Source organism: Azolla caroliniana, unplaced genomic scaffold, assembly GCF_043228905.1.
Source record: "Azolla caroliniana isolate FFs.n. ecotype wild unplaced genomic scaffold, voAzoCaro1.0.p SCAF_14, whole genome shotgun sequence".
NCBI lineage: Eukaryota > Viridiplantae > Streptophyta > Polypodiopsida > Salviniales > Salviniaceae > Azolla > Azolla caroliniana.
The window spans coordinates 16,105,287-16,127,955 of record NW_028230449.1 but is presented as its reverse complement, the minus strand read 5'-3'; the positions used below and the strand labels follow the sequence as shown (position 1 = coordinate 16,127,955).

The window sequence follows — 22,669 nt, the reverse complement described above, 5'->3', positions numbered from 1 at the left end:
AACATTTTACGATCTGCCACTACCCATGATCAGATTTGTGTATTTTCCATTCTTCTTCAACCTTAGATGATAGCAATCCAAGTGACTTGACAAAGCAATGATAGAAAAGATTAGCAATCACTTGTAAAAATGACGTATGACCCCATAAACACCAATCAATCCGTGTGTGTTCTCCTGTTTGTAAAGGTAAAGGACCTTGCATCCATGCAATATTTTGTAATTGTTGCCAAATAAACCCATAATTATGTACGATGTGTAATAATTGTCGCGCTTCAACAAACTCCAAAATTCTTTGAGATGGGGCTTCAACTACATCTCCCATCTCTTTGACCCCAAAACGAAACAAACGATTAAACTAAGAGTGCGATCTCTCCTTTCCACGCCAACATAATAACTTAGAAGACAAGTACTAACTGTTTTTGCAAAGAATTACAATGCTCTCTACTAGATGATGGATTCCATACACATAAAAAGAGTGTTTTTTGCCATGAGATAACCAAGTATTGAACACATGAAGAGCCATGAATCTTAAGTGAAATACATCCATTCAGTAATTGCCATCATGAAGCCTTAATCGTTATCCTCCCATATGTTAAACCTTTATTCTCAATGAATATTGAACAATAGGTATTTGTGGTTGTGAGTCTAAACACGTCTTGTAATAATGAAATCTATGAGCCATCATATGCCTAGATAAGTCCAATATTCCAACTCGCCTAGGCACTTAGGGGTTGCTAGATGATTCCACACAACATATATGGTCACTCTTTTTTTCTTGTTGTAATTGGCTTACACTAGTGGTAAGTCATTACATTATTAGCACTATGTCTTGGGTTCGAAATCCAATTTCTCACCTCTCCATTATTCTATAGATATCTCTCACATCCATCTATTCTGTTTCGTAGATAAAATGTCCTCACTAGAGGTATAGTTGTATATATATCTCAATGCAACATTTAACAACATTTAGATTTGTGGTTTGCCATATATTACCATCTAGGTTACTCAAAAGTATATAAGTTACATGCTTGCCTGTTTTTTTAATCATTCTATCCTTAAATGTTAGTGTTTCTTATGCGACAAATACAACGTCAAAAAGATACATTGACAAAAGATATTGCATTTGGAGGTGCAATTATCAAAGTAAAACATTACATACACAAACAAAGCAAAAATATGGATGCACAAAATTGACCAAATATATGTGCTACATTATCGAGTCAAAGTGTACTAATAATGGACATCCTTATCGGTATGAATGAAGTATGGGGAGATTATCGGTATGGATGAAGCATGGGGAGAAACCCGATAACCTTTCCTTCTATCCTTCAGAATCCTTTGTATTCCAATGATATCTACTATCTATTATTATCTCCAACGGAAATGGTCAGCTCGCCTCCGCGATATAGAGTGGTTGCCCCATGTAGCTTCTCTTGGATGTGCTTCACAATCTTCTCGATGTATTCATTCCATCCAATTTACAGATATAAGGTTAACAACAACAAGAAAAATACTTCGTATACATTCATACATACATTGCACTCACGTTCAAATGTGACTCTATGTAGTTATGCACTAATTAATTAAAGGAAAAAGGGAAAAGTTTTATATCAGGCACTCAAGCTAAAATCTCACTTTATGCACTAATTTACTATAAAGAAAAAAGCTTTATATACATGCATAGATAAGACACTTAAATGCAGCAATTTACTAAAGAATAAAATCTTAGATAGACACTGTATGCACCAAATTACCTAAAGAAAAAAAACTTTATATCCATACGTAGGTAGACACCGTATGCACCAAATTACCAAAGAAAAAAGCTTTATAGACAGATAGGGACTCAAGCTCACACAGATTTGTTTATGTTTGTTTTTAATGGAGAAAAAGGATGGATATCTTGTCTTGGTCGGCTGGATTATTGAGGACCAGGAAGGTGTTGTTGATGACCAGCGCTCTTACGTGTAAATCCATGGCCTCTTCCTGCTTGTCCTTCAACACCTTCAGAAGCTGTTGCCAATCAACCTCTTTCAGTCAATTAAATGAAATTGGAAACCCAAATGTGAAGTTTGAAAAACAAAATGGGCAGTACATGATCAAGGCGATTTGCATAACTTTCAGCCTTCTCCTCGGCTATTCCATAACCATATAAATCCTTCAAAGCATATGAATCTGTAGCCACAGCTGGCCGAGAATGGCGGTGATTGCCATCTTCTTTTATTACTTTTAATGCCGATCCTCCTCTGTCTTTCTCAATTACTGATTTCATGTAAGCCTCATCATGATCACCAGAGAGTTTATCTGGAACCGTATTGATGAAGCGACCTTTCAGAGTTTCCGCATCTACTAGCTGTTCTTCTAATTTGATGCCAGCCTGTACTTGATCCGTGGAGAACTTATCTGTTACAGGAACTTGCACCTTTGCATCATGTGAACTATTCTGTCAGTAAAATTCCAGCTCCGATCAAATCCATATTTAAATGATCCCTTTGACCTAGACTTCGCACCTTAATTTCCATCTTATTATCTTCTTCTGTTCTTGCTTCAGAATTAGCATTGATCCGTGCAACTATATCTTTCTTGCCTTCGAAATTGAATTTAAATGCTTTTTCAGAAGCCTCTCTGTACTCAGAATAATGCCACTCGATTGAGATTATAAAGACAATTATAGACTTATATTGATTGGATTAAAGCAGTAAGCTTCTTATTTTGTTTCCAGTGATTTTACCGCAGAAGTCCAGTAGACTTTGTCCTGCCCAAAAGAGAATGACCCGCTGAGCTAGTCTTAGTGCTGCCAATTAGTCCATTTCCTGCATTAGACTTGCTCTTTCCAAGGAGAGAATTTTCCTGGGAAGATGTCATATTGCTTGATTTCACATTTCATTACATATTTTCGAATCAGCATTGGGATAGATTAAGCATTTTTTCTGTATCAGTAGCAATCGACCTGGTCTATGTGTCTTTTGTTTGGTTGAAGTGATGCAGATGGAAATGAAGATTTCTGGAGCGATCCAGCTAAAGCATTGACCCCCATCTGAGCAGCGTCATTTTGTGTAGGTACAGTAGGAGATTTGACAGTGATTCTCTTTGGATCAATAGCCATATCTGATCTGTAATCAATGGGAATCACCAAGGTTTGCCTCTGAATAGCTATTTAACCTTACACAATTATTAACCTTAAGGTCAGAAGACAATGAGCGTTCGCAAACCTTGAAGATTGAAGTGTCAACGTCTTCTCTATCTTACTCGGAGTCTGGCCACCTTGGAGAAGCCTCTTAGGAGCCAGATTTAGGGAAGATTTCAAGACGAGGTTGTTCCTAGATTGAATGTTGTTTTTAGGTAGGTTAGTGCATGGTTCCCTGCATTGTTTCTTTGAGCTCAATGAATCGGATGATTCTGCTTCTGCGTCTGCAATCAATTTGTTGATTGCATCTGAGTGTGCAAGAGAATCTGATGTCTGTATATTTGCATCGAACTTCCTGTTTAATTACCATGCCTTATAATCAATCAATCTCCTCCTCTCTAAACAAGTAAGGCATTTTATTATAGAGAGAACGTTTGATAGTACAAAAAAACTCTATTCTTGGAACAACCCCTCATTTTTCCAGCATAGATTTGCTATGTAGCTTTTATCTCAATATTGATTTTGTTGTCTTGTAAAAGAAATAGAAAATATAAAAAGGAATGTGTCAATCCTGAACAAGACAATTTCAAGTGTACTTTGGACATTTAAATAATGCTTTTGAAATTTACCTGCAAACACTATATGCGTCAAGCAACGGATGATTGTCTAGAATAGGGAAAGACGATAAACGTTTCGAAAAAAACTACTAACCATAGAACATTATGTATGAATCTAAGTACCTGGTAGAAAGTTCTTCCGATGCCAACTTCAAGTACCAGAGCTTACATTTAAATAGAAATTCCACAGAGAACAATTAATTGAGAAAATCCACTCATATAGTTATGTATTATGTTTCAATGCATTGAATATCTGAGAAGACATTTCCCCATATCATTAACTGTGTAAATTACAACGGTTGCAGATCACGTGAAGAACAGATTTGTGAATACCCAAACATTTTCAATAATTTCAAAGGTAGTGAGGACAAATAAGAATACAGAAATCGTTATAATTTCATGGCATACTTTGCACCATTATCAATAGAGAATGCTTACCGTTTTGCTTGCATATTCTGGGGTAATTTCTCCACAATTTCAGCGTTTTCCAAGTTGTACTTCTGTTGGGGATGACAACTACCATTGGAAATTTTTACTTGTTGGCTGGAAAGGCCCAAGACAGATATTTACTTGTTAAAGTATCATAACTATTGACACATTATCTGGAGAAAACAAATTGGTACCTATTAAATCTGGATTTTGTACAGATGCCTGATTGTGCTAGCGTTTTCAATGTCCTGATTCCAACACTCTCTTGCAAACCCTTTGTGGTTATTCTGTGTGGTGATGGTGTTTCTTCTTGAGGTGTCCCTGATCTTTTACTAAAGCAATAATCGGACTCAGTGTTATTTTTATTTCTGTTCAGATCTATAATGACCTACTATTGAAATGCAAAAGAGGACTTTCAATATGAGTGGCACAAGAAGCTATTTCTCTTCAGTGTTAATAAGAACCTTTTAACAAGAGTGTTTCTAAATAAATAAGATCGTCATCATATAACAAAAGTATTAAACCTGATTTCTGATTTGATTTCATTCAGTTTTACTGCTTCCACCTCAGAAGGTGGTAACGTGTCCGAGGTGGCTTCAGCTTCATGGTTGTTTTCACTTAACTTCTCTATGTGCTGCTTTCTATTTTCTTGCTTTGGACTAAGTTTTGGAGATTCCGGCTGCTTTGGGAGCAATTGTATGCATCCACTATCCAGCTCAATAGGTGTTCTCTCTTTGTGCTCGATGTCATATAAACAGTATCAAAGTATGAACCTTGAAGAAACCAAAGAAATGTGCAGAAAGAAGACGCAATTCTAAATGATGACAATCGGAAATGATTGCAGTTACTGAGGTTCCAAAAACCAATTTAAGGAATACAGCAAAAAAAACACTATATATATACGCAGTGATCACCTAAAATTTCTTTCTCATCAGCACTAACTATCTCTGCAGTAGCTGCATTGGCTGAAGACGTTGCATAACTGCTAGTCCTCCTTTTTGCTGATGGACAATCGTCAGATTCCATGGACGTTTGTTCGTGAGAGTCATGGATACTTAGAGTACGTTTAGTTTGGGATATTTTATCACTAGAGAAGGTAAGGGATCTTCTTCTGTCAGATGTTGGATCTCCTCTCTGAATTCTACCACTTCCATTGTGATCTATGCTTGTAGCAGCCATTAGTTCATCAGCTATTGGATCTTGTTTCTGATTTTGAAGGTTAAGATGCTTGCCTATACTTGTTTCTTTTTCGTCATATTCAAACAGATTATTGAGTGACTCCGCCTTTTTGCCGCCATATTTACCACCTGCATCAGGTGGGCCAAAATCTTCCTTTTCGTTCTGCAGAGACGTTTTGCTTTTTGGATCTTTATTTGTCTTCAGTGTGTCGTCCAAATCAAAATCATCAAGCCTGCGCGCGTAAGAAAACGTGATCGAACAGATTTGCAATTAATTATACAGTCACGTTTTGCTAAGTTCTCAGAGTTTCCTCTTCGACTGACACCCCATCCATAGAAAGGAACTCCTTAGCTTTACAACTCAGAGAAACGCCTAGAGATTAGCCATACCCGTTGAACTCGAAACAGAATTTCGAATTTCCTTTCTTGCTGGTGTCGCGCGTCTTCTGCTCCGCTTTGGCACTGTCTCTTGTTTTAGAAACTGATCGGATGGGAAAGTCAAGGTCGGGCATATCAATATTAAAGCTTGATAGAGCATTCAAACTGCGATCGAAATCGAAATCCATGTCCCTGCATCACGCAGGAAATTTTAAACGAAGATTCAAAGTCAAGTTTCCAGAATATATGTATATATAGAGAGAGAGAGGGAGAGGGAGAAGAAAACGAACCGAACGGATTGATCGGGCATACTTACATTTTGGCCAGGGAAAACGATTTCTTACTATTCTTTTGAGCTGCTTCATCATCGTCAAAGTTCAAATATGCAGACAACGGTTCCCCAGGCTTCCATGAAGACATGAAATCATCCCCAAGATCATCATCTGAGCATGAAAACGACAGCTTTTCTGAGTCCATAATTAGTGTATATATCACGATTTGAACTCTGCAAACTGATTCGCCGCATTGATTCTTTTAGATGATGCCAAATAAGGATCTAAACGCACCAAAACTGATTTTCTCGCTAGTTTTCTGCCGGGCCATATTATCTTTACTGAAGATAATATTCCTTGACGATGGATCTGGGAAAGGAAACGCCATGGTTTTAGTAGAATTTCATCACAGAATACTTCCGTAAAGAATTAAGAAAAGAACCAGCACATCTAATGTGATCGGACCGACGGGGGGGGTGGGGGGGGGGGAAAGAAATTTGAGCAAATCAAAGAAGACCTATCAAACATTGCAAGCAAAAACAAGCGGAAAAAAAACAAGAAAAAGAAAAACTGCATCGCTTAATGGATTTACATGAATTACCGAGACGGGATCTTTCTTGAGCTAATTAGATTTGGAGGATGGTGAACAGAAGAAGAACCATATGGGTATGAGGAACGTGATCTTAGTTAGCAGAGGGGCGAGGAAGGAAACGTAGCAGAGAGAGAGAGAGAGAGAGCACTTCCATGGCAGCGGCTCAGGTTGCCACCATTGGGCGGGCAGGCGGGCGTCCGGGCTGCGGCCCCGGCCGGACACTTCGTAAAGGCTGCACGGCCGGCCAGCCCCCGCAAGTGTGCCTCTAGAAGAAAATCCTAGGTAAGTAGAGTGTGAAAGAAGCTAGCCGCTCGGGAAACCCCACGCTCGCTCTCGATCGAGAGAGAGAGAGAGAGAGAGAGAGAGAGAGAGAGAGAGAGAGAGTTTGTGGCTAGGGTGTGAGAAAAGCGAGCCGGACCCCCTCGGGAAGATGGATATTATTCGGTGGCATTTGCCACTAAGGATCGTGGTGGTATGTGGCCGTGCTTCCGACAAACGATTCCCTTTCTCAACACGTCCCCTCGTAAGCGTGTGCACTTTGTGTGTGCGCCCATACGCGTGTGCGTGCGTGTGTGTGTGTGTGAGAGAGAGAGAGCATGAGCACTGTGTGTGCGTATGCATGAGTGCATGTGTGCGGGTGACGTTTTGATGTAGCACGTTTAACGTGTTGTGCCCCCTCTATGTGTGGAGTGCTTGGATTCCACAAATATGCGCACGGCTTGGATGTGTAAAAATGTTACATGCACAGTGCACTGGAGCGAACACATGAACACGTGCGTGGGATTATTGTTTTGTGTACACAATTGAGCCTGTGTGTGTGTGTGAGAGAGAGAAAGAGATTCATATATGGACAAATCCCACATGATGGAAAAAATTAAACCCCAATGGTCAATCACGTTCCCAAGATTAAGCATTGGCCAAAGGAATGATGCTAGTGGGAACATATAGTTCCACAACATGTTCTTCTCAAGGAGAGCCTTACCGAGCACTTTTGCAATAAAAACTGTTGTAGACATCAATTAGCCCCTTAGCCAATAACTAGAGTATGTCTTTGTAGGTTTCAAGGAAAACAATTTTTCTGTCATGGAGAGTCATGTTCTTCTCAAGGAGAGCCTTACCGAGCACTTTTGCAATAAAAACTATTGCATACATCAATTAGCCCCTTAGCCAAGAACTAGAGTATGTCTTTGTAGGTTTCAAGGAAAACAATTTTTCTGTCATGGAGAGTCATGCCAAGACGTCTTATGTGCCATACCTACATGATCAACTCATCGGCAAAATAAGGAAATTAGTCATTTGCTTTCTCCTTTGGCGCGTATTCCCTAAAACAATGTCATGTAAGATAATAAGAGAGACCATTAAATCAATTTGAATATATAAATTTAAAGACATTCAAGAGAATTGCAATTTTAGTTTTCTCCCTTATAATAGTTTTGGTTATGTGATTTTATCCGGATTACATTATTTGGAAAACCCTTTTATTTAGGGTGGGAAATTTAAGAGAACATGAACTAAGACTAAAAAATATTGGCACCTTGAGTTTTAGTGTGTCAAGTGTGTGATCGATGTCCACATTGCCCATGCTATCGTAGTAGGCCTCCCACACACAGCACACCCGTGTGATTTGCTACCTCATGATTTGGTTGGCAGACAAAGCTTGGGCATTGAATTCCCAAAACTTGTGAACTTGACAATATTTACTCTCTTCTTCATCATATAGCATTTTGGATATCGCTCTAGAAAACTAAAAATGGTATTGTCTCTTTTAATAGGCACCGATCCATTTATTGTCCTTATCCTTGCATAGGTCCTTCATTTTGGCAAAATGTACATCAACAGGTTCATATATGTGGCATGTTTCATTGTCATCCCTATGCATTGAAGATAAACTCTCCCATCCATTCCATTCAAGGGGTTTTGAACCCTTAAACCTTGTGCTCCAATCGTTAGCTCTTACTATTTGAGCTATGGTTTCCAAAAACCATGTCGTTTCAACTTTACATTTTCGCAAATTTCTCCCTTTGAACATGCCACATCATTGATTTATAATTCTAACATGTATAGCTAATGGGACCCACAACTTTCCTGTATAGGGTCCCTAATATGAACACATCCCCACTAATTCCCCAAATGCATGAATTTGTACTAAGTTGGGGCTGAATATCAATCCTAGACTTCTGAATTGGATTTGAACATCGAGTAGATTTGGGAGATAGGGTGGCAGAAGAAGCATGTCTTTCGTTGAATCCAAATATATTTTCAATCCAAGCTCGCGTTCCATCGGGACCAATCGGGAAGGGTGCCCCAATCAACTGAGATCTATTTATATACTAAGTCTGCATGCTTACGCATTGTCCAACGAAACATTCCTACGAAACTTTTGAAACTTGATTTATAGATTTATTTATTTTTACTTTTACGGGGGGTCTCGCCACGTTCATTGGAGGCTTTCCATGATTATGTGATGGTGAGGAGACCACTTTCAATTATCAAACCCACATACCTTCTCTTCAACATTGTGACCCTTGAATGGCGTGTGGATAGTCCTTGCCCTACTTCCGCCACTCTCTCTTCATTTGAGACATTGAACATAATTTTGAGACTTGTCCAAAAACACGTGTATATGAATGTTCTCATGACCCCCATGCCCCTCCTTGTCATTTTGGTGGGTTCTAATCAATCCTTCTCTCTTGTACTCCCTTGCATTCACACATTGCCATGAATTTGTTCTTTCTTTGCCCCTTTATAGCTTGTTCATTTGAAGTCATTGGATCATACATGTGATGCTTGGATTTTGGCATGTCCCTAGATTGGAAGTCAAAGTTTTCCCATGAAAATGCACTTTCTAGTGATCAAACTCAGTTTGAGATACCTCCAAGATAACTCTTTTTTTGGGTTGTCCACTTCCCTAGAAGGCTCTACTTTGGAGGCTTTAAATACTTAGGCATGATGGATGGCCTTTTTGACATCCATTATTAGATAAGAAAGATTGTTGTGCAAAATTACAAAGGATGGATGGAATATAGCAAGAACAATCACATGTTGGCTCTCTAATTGACTATGTAGAAAAGAAAGGTAATAGACTAGAGTGATAGGAATTTATTTTCTTAATCCAATAAGTCATATCTTTAGTCTTGATGCCAAGAGGATGAGCATAAAAAAGAGAATGATAACGAAGTTGAAGGAGAGATTAAGCAATATTAAAGAACGGAAAAAGGATTAATGAACACACGCAATTGTAGATACAAATAAAGATATGATTAATATGCAACGATGGCTTAATGTATGAATAGAAATCACATAACCTTACTTCTTTGAGTATCATTAAACCATGTTGACAATGGACAATTTTTAAACATTGTCCACTTTGTTTTCTTGTGTATTATATAGAGCCTTCAATGCCCATGAATTCCATTCGACACTATTTATTCCGCAAACTCATTACACCTTTCAACTTTATATCTGATCACTTCTCCATACTCAATTCCCATCTTTTAGTTCCCAATAACGTGAACCCTTCTTGGACACCATCTCATTTATGATACATATCTATATATAATCTTGTCCAATAATCTTCCCAAAACCATGACACAACTTTCTCTTCAAAAACATATATCCACATCATCATATTATGATCACTAGTGATAAGGCAGAAGCAATACATTCCACTTGTTGTATTTTGCAAAGGTAATCATGAACCAATTCTAGAAGAACATTGCTTTGAGTCTCATGCGAGAAATACTTCTAGCATGACTTGCCCATCATGGGGACCTTTGTCACAAAACTCGTGCATAACTTCATACATATGCAACATCCATAATATTGATGTTGTAAATTTGCATATAATATGCTATTACCCTCTTCCGCATCTAATGTTGTACATTTGTTGACATGAATGAATTGTGGTTTCTTTCCACTTGCCACACTACTCATCCCATGTTGTTGTGGACTTTCACCATTGATAATAGACATCCTCCCCAACCTTGACATAGACAATATCAAGCTAGAAGTGCATCGTTGATGTACTTCATTTCACTCCCTTGATTTTTAACACTCACCCATTTCCCTTCATCAAACATTTATGTTTGTTCCCCAATGTTGTGGCAAACAAACTATCAATGTTCCTAAGTCCCGAAACCAACTTCATTGACTCATTATATGACAACAAACTTTGTTATATGGGAGCAACATGTCTTCCTATGCGTCCACACTTTAGGCTTATGGACTATTTGCCTCCTCCCCTTGATAGAGCCCCACTCTTTCATCTTCAATTGAATGTACAAATTCACTATTGTCAAAGGATTGAAATTTTCAAATTTAAGTCATGAACACATATACATACATTGAAGAGAAAACATATTGTTTTTTGGGAATATTTGCAATTAAAGGTTAAGTGTCTCTCTCATTTTTCTCGAGTATCCACCACTAAGATGCATACTTGAACAAATGTATTTGGGAGGATATGATTGGGAAGGTTTACAAAAGAAGAACCTAGGTTGCTACACACAGACACACACAGACACCATGTTGGACTTGAGCCTAAGTAAAGTCACTCGAGACACAATACTTTTGAACCTAGAGAATGTTCATCTACGTGAATAGGTAGATCAATTGATCTCACCTTTCTCGTTGGGCAAAACTTTGGAATCGTTCCTTGCATGACCACATACTAGAGAAACTACGTTGTATACAAGACAAGTGACTACATCGACAATCTTTTTTGCCAACCTCTTCCTGGGGCCCTGAGGCAACAACAAGCTCGAATTGTTCCTTTTGACACGCATGACTTTATGCTAGAAAGAACCACCTTATAGTAGACAAGGGAAGGCTGGCAATCTCAATCTTTCGTCAGCAGATCGACCGCTCTCTCTCTCTCTCCCACACACAAAATTTGTGAGTCTATTTGTCTGTCAGTTCGTTAGTCTTGGTCAATGTGTCAGGTCTTTGTCAGTTTGTCAGTCTCTTTGTCTGGCCTTTTCAGTCGAGTCCAAAGTCTCGGGTGGCGCTTCTTGATACGCAATGAAATTTCTTCAGGGTTTCAGCTCGGCTCAGCTCGCGGACGTGCCACCGGAATTACTCCTGTCCGAAGAAGATGCCAAAGCTTCTTCTTTTTTCATCTCTTTGTTTGTTTTTTCCCTACTTTGTGTTTTTGTTTTTCAAAAAGCCGAGGAAAAGAAGAAGAAGAGGAATTGTTTTTTTTGTTAAAACTTTGTTTTTTCTCTTCTTCTTTTTTAACACACTGAGGAATCCATTCATCCTTTCTTCGTCTTCTTCTTCCTTTTTATTTGTTTGAGCACCGAGGGACACAGACAGTCCAGAGAGAGAGAGAGAGAGAGAGAGAGAGAGAGAGAGAGAGAGAGAGTCAGTCAGTCATCGCCCCACTGCATCCTCTCCTTCGTCTCCGTCTCCATCTCCATCTCCATCTCCATCTCCATCGCCATCGCCGTCTCCTTCTTCCTTTTCGATCTCTCAGATCCTCCACTTCGGATCGCAGATCTAACGTTTCTCCTCCTCCTCCTTCCCCTACCCCCTCTCCGCATTCTCCTCTTCACAGGCAACGCTCGATCTTCTCTCTCTCTCACTCTAGTTTATGATCGCGACAAGGCAGCAAATTTGACATTTTCTGGTAAAAGATCCCTACTCCTTCCATTTCTTCATCCATTGTTTTCTGTTACGTATGCTTAATGCGATCAGCTCCTTTTCGATATATTTTCCTCTGCAGGTAAAAACAATCTACAGGAAAAGAGTGTGTAAAATCGTAGCAACAACTGTTGTATACATAAAAATCTGTGGATTTATCTTTTCCTCGCTCTTTTGTTGGTTTAACTTTAAGCAGAGCAGCTCGCTCTTCATAGAGCTGTGTTTGCTTTTACACTTTGTCTTGTCGAGATGGAAAGCCTGATACAATTGGCTGACTCAATGAGACAAGCTTCAGCACTTCTTTCAGATGAAGATCCCGAGGATTCGACCAAGCAAGCATCTGGATTTCTTGGTGTTGTGGCCCTAGGCAACATGGTATGTTCCCGATGCAACTGCTTGATCTATTGTCTGATTTCTTTTGGAATCAGACAAGTAGGAAAATTCAGCTTGATTCATTCGCGATATGAAAGTTGTAATTCTCATACTCGGTCAGTCTAAATCACTTTTGAAGAGGAAAAGTCATGTAGCATGCCCGTGTCATCATCGTATAACACCGCAACGAGAAGTTAATATCTTTTGCCAATTGTACAGTGTCAATACTGTAATAACTTGTTATCTCTTTGTGTGAGCTGATGATTGCATGTAACATGAATTTGTCACCATCTTTTAGTGGCTTATTGTGTACATTTTACAACATACATTATCTATGTGTCATATATTTTCCATTTATCAGTTGAGTGTAATTTCTTTCCTAGAAAATTTGAATTGTTTGCCTTCATTCTAATTTCCGGGTGGTATTCTTTTTGTAGGGTGCTGGGAAGTCAGCAGTGCTCAATAGTTTGATAGGGCATCCTGTCCTGGTATGTCCAATATTATGGTTTGATGGATTGTAAACATTTAGATGTTTGGGATGTCATTATTGTCACATTCACTTTATGCTTTTGATTGTCATTTTTCTGTATTGATGAATAGTAAATACCTAAATGATTGTGACATCTATATCTCACATTTGGATTTTGCTTGTTATTTTTAATCGTTAAAGCTGCATTACTATTTTTCTTTTTGCAGCCAACAGGAGAAAATGGTGCAACAAGAGCCCCTATTGTTATTGATATGGAGCGTGATGACTCATTAACTAGTAAAGGGCTACTTGTACAGATTGAAAACAAGACTCAACAAGTCTCCGCAAGTAAGCATCATAGCTGCAAATTCATAATAGTGATATTAGTGACACTCCTACCTATGCATGAAAGAAAGAAAATTTGAACGGATGAAACAAAAACGTTTTTACGGTCAATGTTCACAGACTGCCTCGAAAGCATATGGAACCAAATGCTGATGCACCGCAAATGCGTGCCAATATTAATGAAAGCAACAATTGTTACAGTTTGAACCAGAGGGTGAAGAAAAACCCTAGGATGGTAACAATAATCGATGATTCAAACACTATCAAGAAGGAAAAACATAACATCCAGAAATGCCTTGTAGGCATATGATACTAAAAGTTGATACATGACAATAATAATAATCCATTCAGGATGCAGTTTGTCATGTCCGTTCATCAATGAAAGTGTGAATGTATTTAAGAAACTCACTATAAGAAACATTAGTGGCAACCCTGAAACATAAGATGTTAATGAGAAACCTGAGAATGCCAAACATAAATAAATGATGATGCAAAAACTGATACATTACAATCGTTGAAATTTTCTTGAGGATGTAATTTGGTGTGTGAACATTATTGAAATCATTAAAAGTTGAGGCAGAGGTTAATATGAAACCCTAGGATGCCTTCTCCAACATACAAGTTTATTAGAAACATTTGTGTAGAATCTAGATCGGCACTCAAATGAATAGTGTACAAATGTGTCTGTATAGCTTTGCATGGACATTGTACATGTTTGTATTTGCACACAAACATGACATTCGTTTTTGGTCTCATTTGCTGGAAATGTAGACTATTCTCAGAATTCTCATTGCATGTGTCCCACTTATCTTCTTTGACTCTATAGTCAGAGGGTTGATGATTTGATTTTCTTGTGCCGCTAGTATGTAGAGGCCAAATATATGTGCATATATAGGTAATATCTATTTATCCTTGTATATATAACGAACATGTGTGTATGCCATATGAATTTGTTTGTGTACCTCATTGTACATACATATGCATGAATGAACCTAGTATTTGTGTTTCTGGTTACACATTTATGTGTACCATGAGGTACCGAAACTATGTTTGTTTTGTAAAGATTTCCCTCTGACAAGCCATTATTTGTGATGCAATATTCCAGGCACGATTCGTCATTCTTTACAAGATAAACTCAGTAAAGCTATCCAGATGTCCTCTTCCGGAAAAAGACAGCCTGAAGAAATTCAGCTGAAGCTTCGTTCAAGCACAGGTGACATATTTATTAAGATGTATATGTGAATGTAGACTATATTCCGAAATCAAAACTTTCTACATTCTCTATTAAATTTTATTCAAATATATTTTTGCCAATCAAAGTTATGTGTATGATGTGCATCCATTTTTTTTCTTTATAAAATTACATATGTTTCTTTTTCACATTAATATACTACATTGATATGGTTAACTTTTAATCAGTGACTTGCTGTAGCTTGAAAACTGAAAAATTCCTGCAACTTGTGAATGTATCTATTAAAAATTTATATTGAAATGCTTCATATTTTCTGTGACTGGGTTTTACAGCACCTCCATTGAAGTTGATTGATCTTCCTGGTCTTGATCAACGGGCAGCTGATGACTCCATGGTGTGTAGTGTTTAACCTTAATTTAAAATCTTCATGCTGATTTTTACAAGTATATATGATTGAAGATGCTATGCTCTCTCCATCGGATTATTACAAGTATATGTGATTGAATACTCATAGCTCTCTCTAAATTGCATGTTCAGAAAATATTCTGCTGCTTAAATGTTTGGCTTCTATAGGTGAACCAGTACACGGCGAACAGTGATTCAATTCTTCTTGTAGTTGTTCCTGCATCCCAGGCTCCAGAAATTTCCAGCTCTCGAGGTCTTCGGCTGGCACACGATTTGGATCCTGATGGTAGCTAATTTTAGTTAGGATAATAATACATTCTAAAAGCTGACAAAAAATGTCATTCTGAAAGAGTTGTTTCCTCTATAGGGTCAAGGACAGTTGGAGTTATCAGTAAAGTTGATCAAGCAGCTTCTGACTCCAGGAGTCTTGCAGCTGTTCAAGCACTTCTAGTAGGCCAAGGGCCAGCAATCACGTCTGATGTTCCATGGGTAGCCTTGATCGGTCAATCTGTGTCTATTGCAGCTGCTCATTCTGGTTCGCTTGGTGCTGATAACTCATTAGAGACTGCATGGAGAGCAGAGATGGAAAACTTGAAGTCCATACTTACCAATGCCCCTCAATCTAAGCTAGGAAGAAATGCATTAATGGATACACTTGCAAAGCAGATACAGAAACGGCTGAAGTTGCGCCTGCCAAGCATTCTTTCAGGGTGTGTTCTTGAAGTTCTTGTATTTTGTGATAATGCAGAAGTTGTTTGTTGGTGTGCAATAGAGAATTAATTTGGTGGTCTCAATTTAGAGATAACATGGTGAAATATGGAACAGGCCATGGACTCCAGTTTAGGAGTATGTACTGGAATATGTTGTAATGTGGTTTGGCCAGGAGTTGAGAGGGATATATTATTTCTCATGTCTGTATTTTTCTATTTATCACATCTTTAGTTGTGATGAAATCCGTGACAGATTTGGTCTAAAACCAAGGAGATAAATTAGTATATACCATGCCTGAGTAGAAAAGTTTTCTTGCAGATTCAATCTATTACATGTAATGAGCCCCATGGTGTAAGAAGCATGAAAGAAAAATAGAAGGCAATAGAGCCTTTTATATGTTTGCTTTTGGGTTTATATGATTTTCTCTTTATCTTCAGGCTTGAAGGACGAACCCAAGAAGTGGAAGAGGAGTTGGTTCGATTAGGAGAATCATTGGTGGAAACTTCGGAAGGTACTCGTGCTATAGCATTAGAGTTGTGCAGAGAGTTTGAGGACAAATTCCTTCAGCATATAAATACAGGAGAGGTATTCTAATATTATACGTTGATGATATATTCTTTTGTATTCTGTTCTCTTCCTTTTATGAGAAATGATGAAAAGTACCAACTTTTCATTTAGAGTTTAGCTGTCTTTTGTCAGGAAGGCAGTATAACATAACTGGTTCTTTTTATGTGTGATAGATACTATAACCTATTTTATACGCAATGTGTCAATGAATCCTGCTTGTAGAATTAGTAGATTGTTGGCTAGAGCCATTGAATCCTGCTGGTGGAGGTAGTAGATTTGCTGGCCATCTATCATACCTTAGCTTTGATGTGAAACTGTCTTACATTGTACAAGGAAGAGCATGACTAATCAACATTCTGAATTCTTCTTGTCTTCTTAAGATAACTCGTATATTTCCATTTCATCTAAGCAGAGTAAACTTCCATGTTTCTGAAATGCCTAACAACCAATTATTGATAATTAAGCAAATGATGTTTTTTAAATGACACGTACATGATATTTCTGATTTGTGAATTGTGCCTGGCTTTGTCAATATTCTGTTATAATCCATTAGTTCAGATTAGGGACATAGCTTGGGCCTTGCGTGTATGCTATATCATTATCTATGTTTGCATTTGGATTGGTATGTGAAACTTGGTGCTTTGTTACAGGGTGGAAGTTGGAAAGTTGTCACAAGTTTTGAAGGAGCCCTTCCCAGCAGGATAAAACAGCTTCCTCTGAATGACCTATTTGACCTGAACAATGTCAAGAAGGTAACATCAAACTTGCACAAAAATATAATTTATAGAATTGTCATTTCCGGATGTACTTCAACTCTATGGCTTGTAGGTTGACATGCCTTCGGTATAACTTAACTCCTGTTTTTCATCCTTAAATCAGGTGGTTTTGGAAGCAGATGGATATCAGCCTTACCTCATATCTCCGGAGAAAGGTCTTAGGGCACTTGTTCGCAAGGTTTTGGAATTGGCCAAAGATCCTGGACGCCAATGTGTTGATGAGGTGAGTGCCATTATTTATCCTATATTTGATGCAAATATTAAAGCAATCTGTGCTCTGTGCTGCATCTCCCTTATCTTCATATGCTTTATCGTATGGTCTCCAGTCGATATGGAAATTTAATACTGGTACATTAGCAGAATCAAATCATTTTGTTCCATGTCACAGCATATCCATTTCCAGTTGTTTTCCATTGTGTCCAACTCATCATGTGGAAGATTATATCTGGTATCTCATTTTAATGTGCATATTTGTTATTTAATATGTAATTTCACATGTTTTTAACCTGTACAAATGATTCTCTACATTTTCTGTTTCTGAGATTGGAGGAAACCCATGAACTCTTCTTGATTGTCTCTGTCTCCACATTTCCACTGTACTAGATTATGTTCCAACATAATATATCTTGGAGGAGTTTGGATGGGATTGTCAAACAGCTTTTTACATATTGCCAAATGTACATTCTTGCTCCTGCAAGGAATCCAGAGTGTGTATTCAATGGATTCATTACTCATGGATGCTGTTTTTGGTATTAATCTTTTCTTTGTCATAAAGAATATTTTTCTTTTGTTCCCAAATGATGACCATAATGCAGACGACTTAGGGGGATATCATAAACATGTTAATTTGTTAGTATTTTCTCATTTTTCTTCATAATCCACTTTATTGCTGACCTGAGATGATTTAAAATGCCTTAGTTTTCTTAATTCATCCTTCTGGACTGGTTCCTTCCATTTGAACTTCCCGTTTCTGTTCTTCCCGTTATCATCAATGTTCTCTGTTCCTGTCTTTTGGATTGCATGCAATGTCTCGACACTCATCTATGTTACTTGATGTTCTATACCCCCCAAACTGCGTACTCGATGGACTCTCTTCTGGTCCTATGTTAAGGGTGGTAAATCCCCTCCCACAAAGAAGCCAGGTGGACTGTTGCAAATTGCATAACGTATAAAGTTTTGAGAAATTATAAATCTGCTAAATGCTTTTAGGTATACCTGTGTGTAGGTTCATCATATCCTAGTTGATATTGTTGCGTCGGCTGCATCATCAACTTCAGGTTTGGGGAGATATCCTCCTTTCAAGAGAGAGGTAAAATTAAAACAATGTCCATCATCTCTAGTATGAGTATAATTAAACACATAGATTCGTTTAGCTATTAATGTTTGATATAGGTTGTGGCAATAGCAAGTGCAGCACTTGATGACTTCCGTTCTGAGTCAAAAAAGATGGTTGTCGCTCTAGTCGATATGGAAAGAGCTTTTATACCACCGCAACACTTCATTCGATTAGTTCAACGGAGGTATTAATGCACTAATTTGAGGTTTTTCCTCATGAATTAGGAATCAAATAGAAGATTTGCAAATATTGTCAGACCTGTTTGTGGTTTACAAATCAATTTTCTTTAATCTCTTTCTATTTTCATATTCATAATAATATTTATATATCATGTGTATATTTGCATACTCAGTACAATATATGCATGTATGTATATTTGTATAGTTATCTAATTCTTTTGACTTGATTTTAAATAAAATTTAGAATGTATATGAAATGATTGCCTATTTATGTATATGTACATTACATATGCTTGTATATATCTATATATGAACCGCATGTATTAAGTTCCTGGCATTCCTTTCATATTACTTGCTGCCATTGTTATCTAGCAACTATTGTTCCACCTGCAGTTTTGGCTGCACCACTAGGAAACTGAGTTTGATCTTGGATTTGATCTCACTCAGTTGAGAAACCTGTATTTGATCAGCTTGAGTCCTGTACTTGACTCTGCATGATGTATAAGATTGGATATGTTGGGTCAAAAGATAGAAATTTCGGATTCATAAAAAATTATTTATATAGTTTGGGTGAATATCTTTGCAATAAACCTCCTTATTGGCACTGGAATGAAATCACCCTGTACTTTGGGCCCACAATAGAAGCAGTTTTTCTATAATTACTCTGAGGTCCATGCTCATTTTTTTGCACAGAATTGACAGACAACGACGTGAAGATGAACTAAAACAAAGATCATCAAAAAAAGGTCAAGAAATGGAGCAATCTCTCGTGAACAGGGTATGCCTTCCCTATATTAACAACACTTATATCAAGGATGTTTCATGCTTTGGAATTGTTTTCTATGCTTTCATGTATGTTTGAATTGACAAATGGGTGATTTGATGCACGTTTTATATCTATTTTCTAGTCATCCACACCGCCCCCACAAACAGGTGGGAGTTTAAAATCGTTGAAAGACAAAGGAGCAACAGAAAAGGATACAAAAGAAACATCATCACTGCAAACCGCTGGAGCTGCTGGGGAGCTGACAGCAGGTAATCAATCTCAGACATCGGTGATTTACTTTTGTTAACAATTTAAGTCTATTTACTTAATTGTATGGAAGATGGACCAATACTTAACTGTGCCCAGCTAGAAGCTTTTAGTTTTAATATCATCCAGATTTATATTAATATTCTGCATGCTGACATCTTATATAGGATATCTGTTTAAAAAAAGTACGAAGTCAACTGCTTGGAAGAAACGCTGGTTTGTTCTCAATGAGAAAAATGGAAAGGTAATTTACACTAAAAAATCGTGCTTTTTAGTTTTGGCAAGCAAAATAAACTCTCTGATATCTTGATTCTATTATCAACAGCTTGGGTATACGAAAAGCTCCGATGAGAAGCTTTTCAGAGGAGTCATAAACTTGGAGGTAGTTCGGTTAAACCATGCGTTATCTTCTTGTTTATCTAGGATTTACACTCATTTATGTTGATATGATGACATAACGTACAGGAATGTATTGTTGAAGAGTGGTCCGATAAGGATACAGGTGCTGATGAGGCGCAGCCACCATCAAAATCTAAGAGCTCTAAGAAGGACAAAGGAAATGCACAAGACACCAGTGAAGGATTCTTCTTCAAAATTAGCAATAAAGTATCATATAAGACTGTTGTAAAAGGTATGCTTGTTTAACTTGCTTTAGGGTGTCGAAGCTTTACTGTTAGTTTATGATTCTAAGGCAACAGTGATATCTGCAGCACACCATGCAGTAATACTTAAGGCTGAGACTGCCATAGACAGAAAGGAATGGATGGCTAAACTGTTGATTAAAGCTCAGGGAGGTAAAGGGAATTCCCCTGTGAAAGGCTCCTCAAATGGCACAACCCCTACAATGAGAACAAGTTTATCAGATGGTTCACTTGTATGTGTGCTCATCTCTGTTTCTAATGGGTTACTAAAGTTATTCCAAACATGTCAATGAATTATGTATGTGAATTTTGTCTATATATGAACTGAAGACATAAAACCTATAACTCTGGTGTCCCAAATATGTTAATCTGAAATTTGAGGGTGTCTTCAGTATGGCCATAAGATTTCACTGACAATCTACAGGATACCGCTGTGAGAAGGCCGCTTGATCCAGATGAAGACTTGAAACTGATGGCTCAAGAAGTACGGGATTATGTCGAAGCTGTTTTAAACAGTTTAGCAGCAAATATCCCTAAAGTGAGTTTTTTGTTCTTTCATTTGTTCAGGATATTATTTTGTTTACATCATGGTTAATGTTGAATTTTGTCACAGGCGGTTGTTCTGTGTCAAGTTGAGAGAGCTAAAGATGCAATGCTCAACCAACTCTATAGCTCTATCAGGTAAATCTTGGTGGGGTTGCAATGTGGGCAACATATGTAGCTTAATTTATTATGATATGTTATTGACTCCCTTTTTTGTGTAATGCAGTGCGAAAACAAATGAAGTTATTCAGGAACTTTTGCAAGAGGATCAAGATGTTAAGAGACGCCGTGAGCGAGTTAGACGTCAATCTTCCTTGCTTTCTCGTCTAACAAGACAATTAAGTGTGCGTGAGTCTCACGCTTCAACAACTGGGTGGTCTAGTGGAGGTAAGCTAAAGTTGCAGAACCATTGATTTTGCTATTTTTTTGGCTTAAAAATTTCTAAAACAATTGGGCTTCCAGCACCATCACAGAGTGATGTTTCCACTAGGGGTGAGGATTGGCGGGTTGCATTTGAAGATGCTGGAAATGCTAACTATCGGGGATCTTTAGATCAAAACTCAGTAAATAATGGATTTGCAAATGGAGGACATAGTCAAAGGTTTAGTGACTCGGAACAAAATGGTGATATATATTCCAATAGAAGAATACCTTCTCGTTTGCCTCCTGTCCCACCATCTTCTTCAGGTGGCCCTGTGTATAGATATTAATGTCAGGTCCTGCGGTTCATTGTTTTTGTATGGGTAATTCAGAGTATATGGGGGTCATTTCTTGTAGCGAGCCTCTGTGTAATGCTATTATTTTATTATGAAAATTCTTTTACACTGGCATATTTTTTGGAATGAAATGCACAGTTGTAGCATTCTAATTTACATTCTTGTTTTTTAGTCATTTTAGATTCTTGATCTAATACATATTCCAAATAATCATTGGAGAATGGAAGCCTTATGGAACTTGATACAAACCATGTTTGCATCAAACCAACTTAATTGCTAGTAGATATCTCTTTGCAAACTTGACCTTAAAAAGAGAACCCTGAAGGATACACCCCCACTTCAATGTTTGGTCTGCGATATTTGTGTCACATCTGATCCTTTTCTTCTTCAATATTTGTTTTTTACTTCTTCAATAATGTCTCAAAGGTAAAAACTAATAATTATTAACCTTGACGTAGCTTAGCCTTGTATACAATATATGTGTAGAAACTATGGTCCTCCCACAAGCTGTCTTTCTGTGTAAACTTATTAGTATAAAGAGTATAATGCTAGTAGGTTATAGCTAGCTAGCTATGGAAACCACCTTTTTGGTCACCTTTATTACTGTTGATGTTCAAGAACTTCACCAATAGAAGACCTTAAAATTTGAAAGTTTGTAATATATAAAACATTGATTACTTGATGCCTCAACAATGTTTTTTTTTAATATGCTCAAAATGGTCCAAATGATGAGTAACAAATCTTGTTCTAAGTTTTGTGATATTGGGGGTTGCAGTACAATTAGAGTGTGCTTAACACTTATATGTTTTTGGTAGACATGGATTGAAAGGCTATGTTGAAGTTCTAAAGCATTCTTGTGTGCAGATTTTCCGAGAATATGTATTTATGTTTTCTGATGGCTTTATAGAATATCCATCAACCTATGTAGGTTAAAAAGTTAATAGAGAAGACCAGTTATAGAAAAGCAGCTATTGACATTTGTTTGGACCAAACTCTTTTCAATTGAACTTAGGGTTGCTACCACCTGGCACCCCATAGAGAAGCCAATGGGGTCACCAAAGTGTGGAAAAGGTATTGGATATCACCTAATGCTCAAACTGGATCCTTTCCCTAGTAGAATCTAGGCCATGATCCTTCAGCCTCAATGTCTTGAA

At 37.7% G+C, this 22,669-nt stretch overlaps 3 protein-coding genes across 4 annotated transcripts; 1 reads left to right on the top strand and 2 right to left on the bottom strand.

The window, feature by feature from the left end:
• Positions 1-1,310: 1,310 nt before the first annotated feature.
• On the bottom strand, positions 1,311-3,324 carry LOC147855613 (uncharacterized). Its single transcript, XM_087330640.1, has 6 exons — positions 3,210-3,324; positions 2,729-3,110; positions 2,508-2,622; positions 2,093-2,419; positions 1,900-2,010; positions 1,311-1,460 (listed from the first exon to the last, which is right to left on the bottom strand). The coding sequence occupies exons 2-6, from the start codon at positions 2,860-2,862 to the stop codon at positions 1,359-1,361; spliced, it is 789 nt and encodes a 262-aa protein (XP_087186766.1). The 5' UTR covers positions 2,863-3,110; positions 3,210-3,324; the 3' UTR covers positions 1,311-1,358.
• A 76-nt stretch (positions 3,325-3,400) lies between these two features.
• Positions 3,401-6,110, bottom strand: LOC147855612 (uncharacterized). Its single transcript, XM_087330639.1, has 7 exons — positions 6,043-6,110; positions 5,739-5,918; positions 5,074-5,581; positions 4,695-4,909; positions 4,365-4,502; positions 4,180-4,238; positions 3,401-3,479 (listed from the first exon to the last, which is right to left on the bottom strand). Coding segments are annotated over exons 1-7 (1,167 nt in total). The 5' UTR covers positions 6,045-6,110; the 3' UTR covers positions 3,401-3,414.
• Positions 6,111-12,303: 6,193 nt separating this feature from the next.
• On the top strand, positions 12,304-21,671 carry LOC147855611 (dynamin-2B-like). 2 transcript variants are annotated; one of them, XM_087330015.1, is made up of 22 exons: positions 12,304-12,605; positions 13,040-13,090; positions 13,299-13,419; positions 14,522-14,629; positions 14,941-15,002; positions 15,182-15,299; positions 15,381-15,723; positions 16,162-16,309; positions 16,942-17,043; positions 17,171-17,290; positions 18,293-18,376; positions 18,460-18,587; positions 19,276-19,360; positions 19,491-19,617; positions 19,783-19,859; positions 19,941-19,997; positions 20,081-20,246; positions 20,326-20,489; positions 20,681-20,794; positions 20,870-20,937; positions 21,026-21,186; positions 21,262-21,671. In XM_087330015.1, the coding sequence occupies exons 1-22, from the start codon at positions 12,480-12,482 to the stop codon at positions 21,507-21,509; spliced, it is 2,778 nt and encodes a 925-aa protein (XP_087186141.1). In that variant the 5' UTR covers positions 12,304-12,479; the 3' UTR covers positions 21,510-21,671. The 2 variants fall into 2 exon arrangements, with proteins under 2 accessions (XP_087186141.1, XP_087186142.1); XM_087330016.1 differs by having other exon boundaries at positions 21,273-21,412.
• The last annotated feature ends 998 nt before the right edge of the window (positions 21,672-22,669 follow it).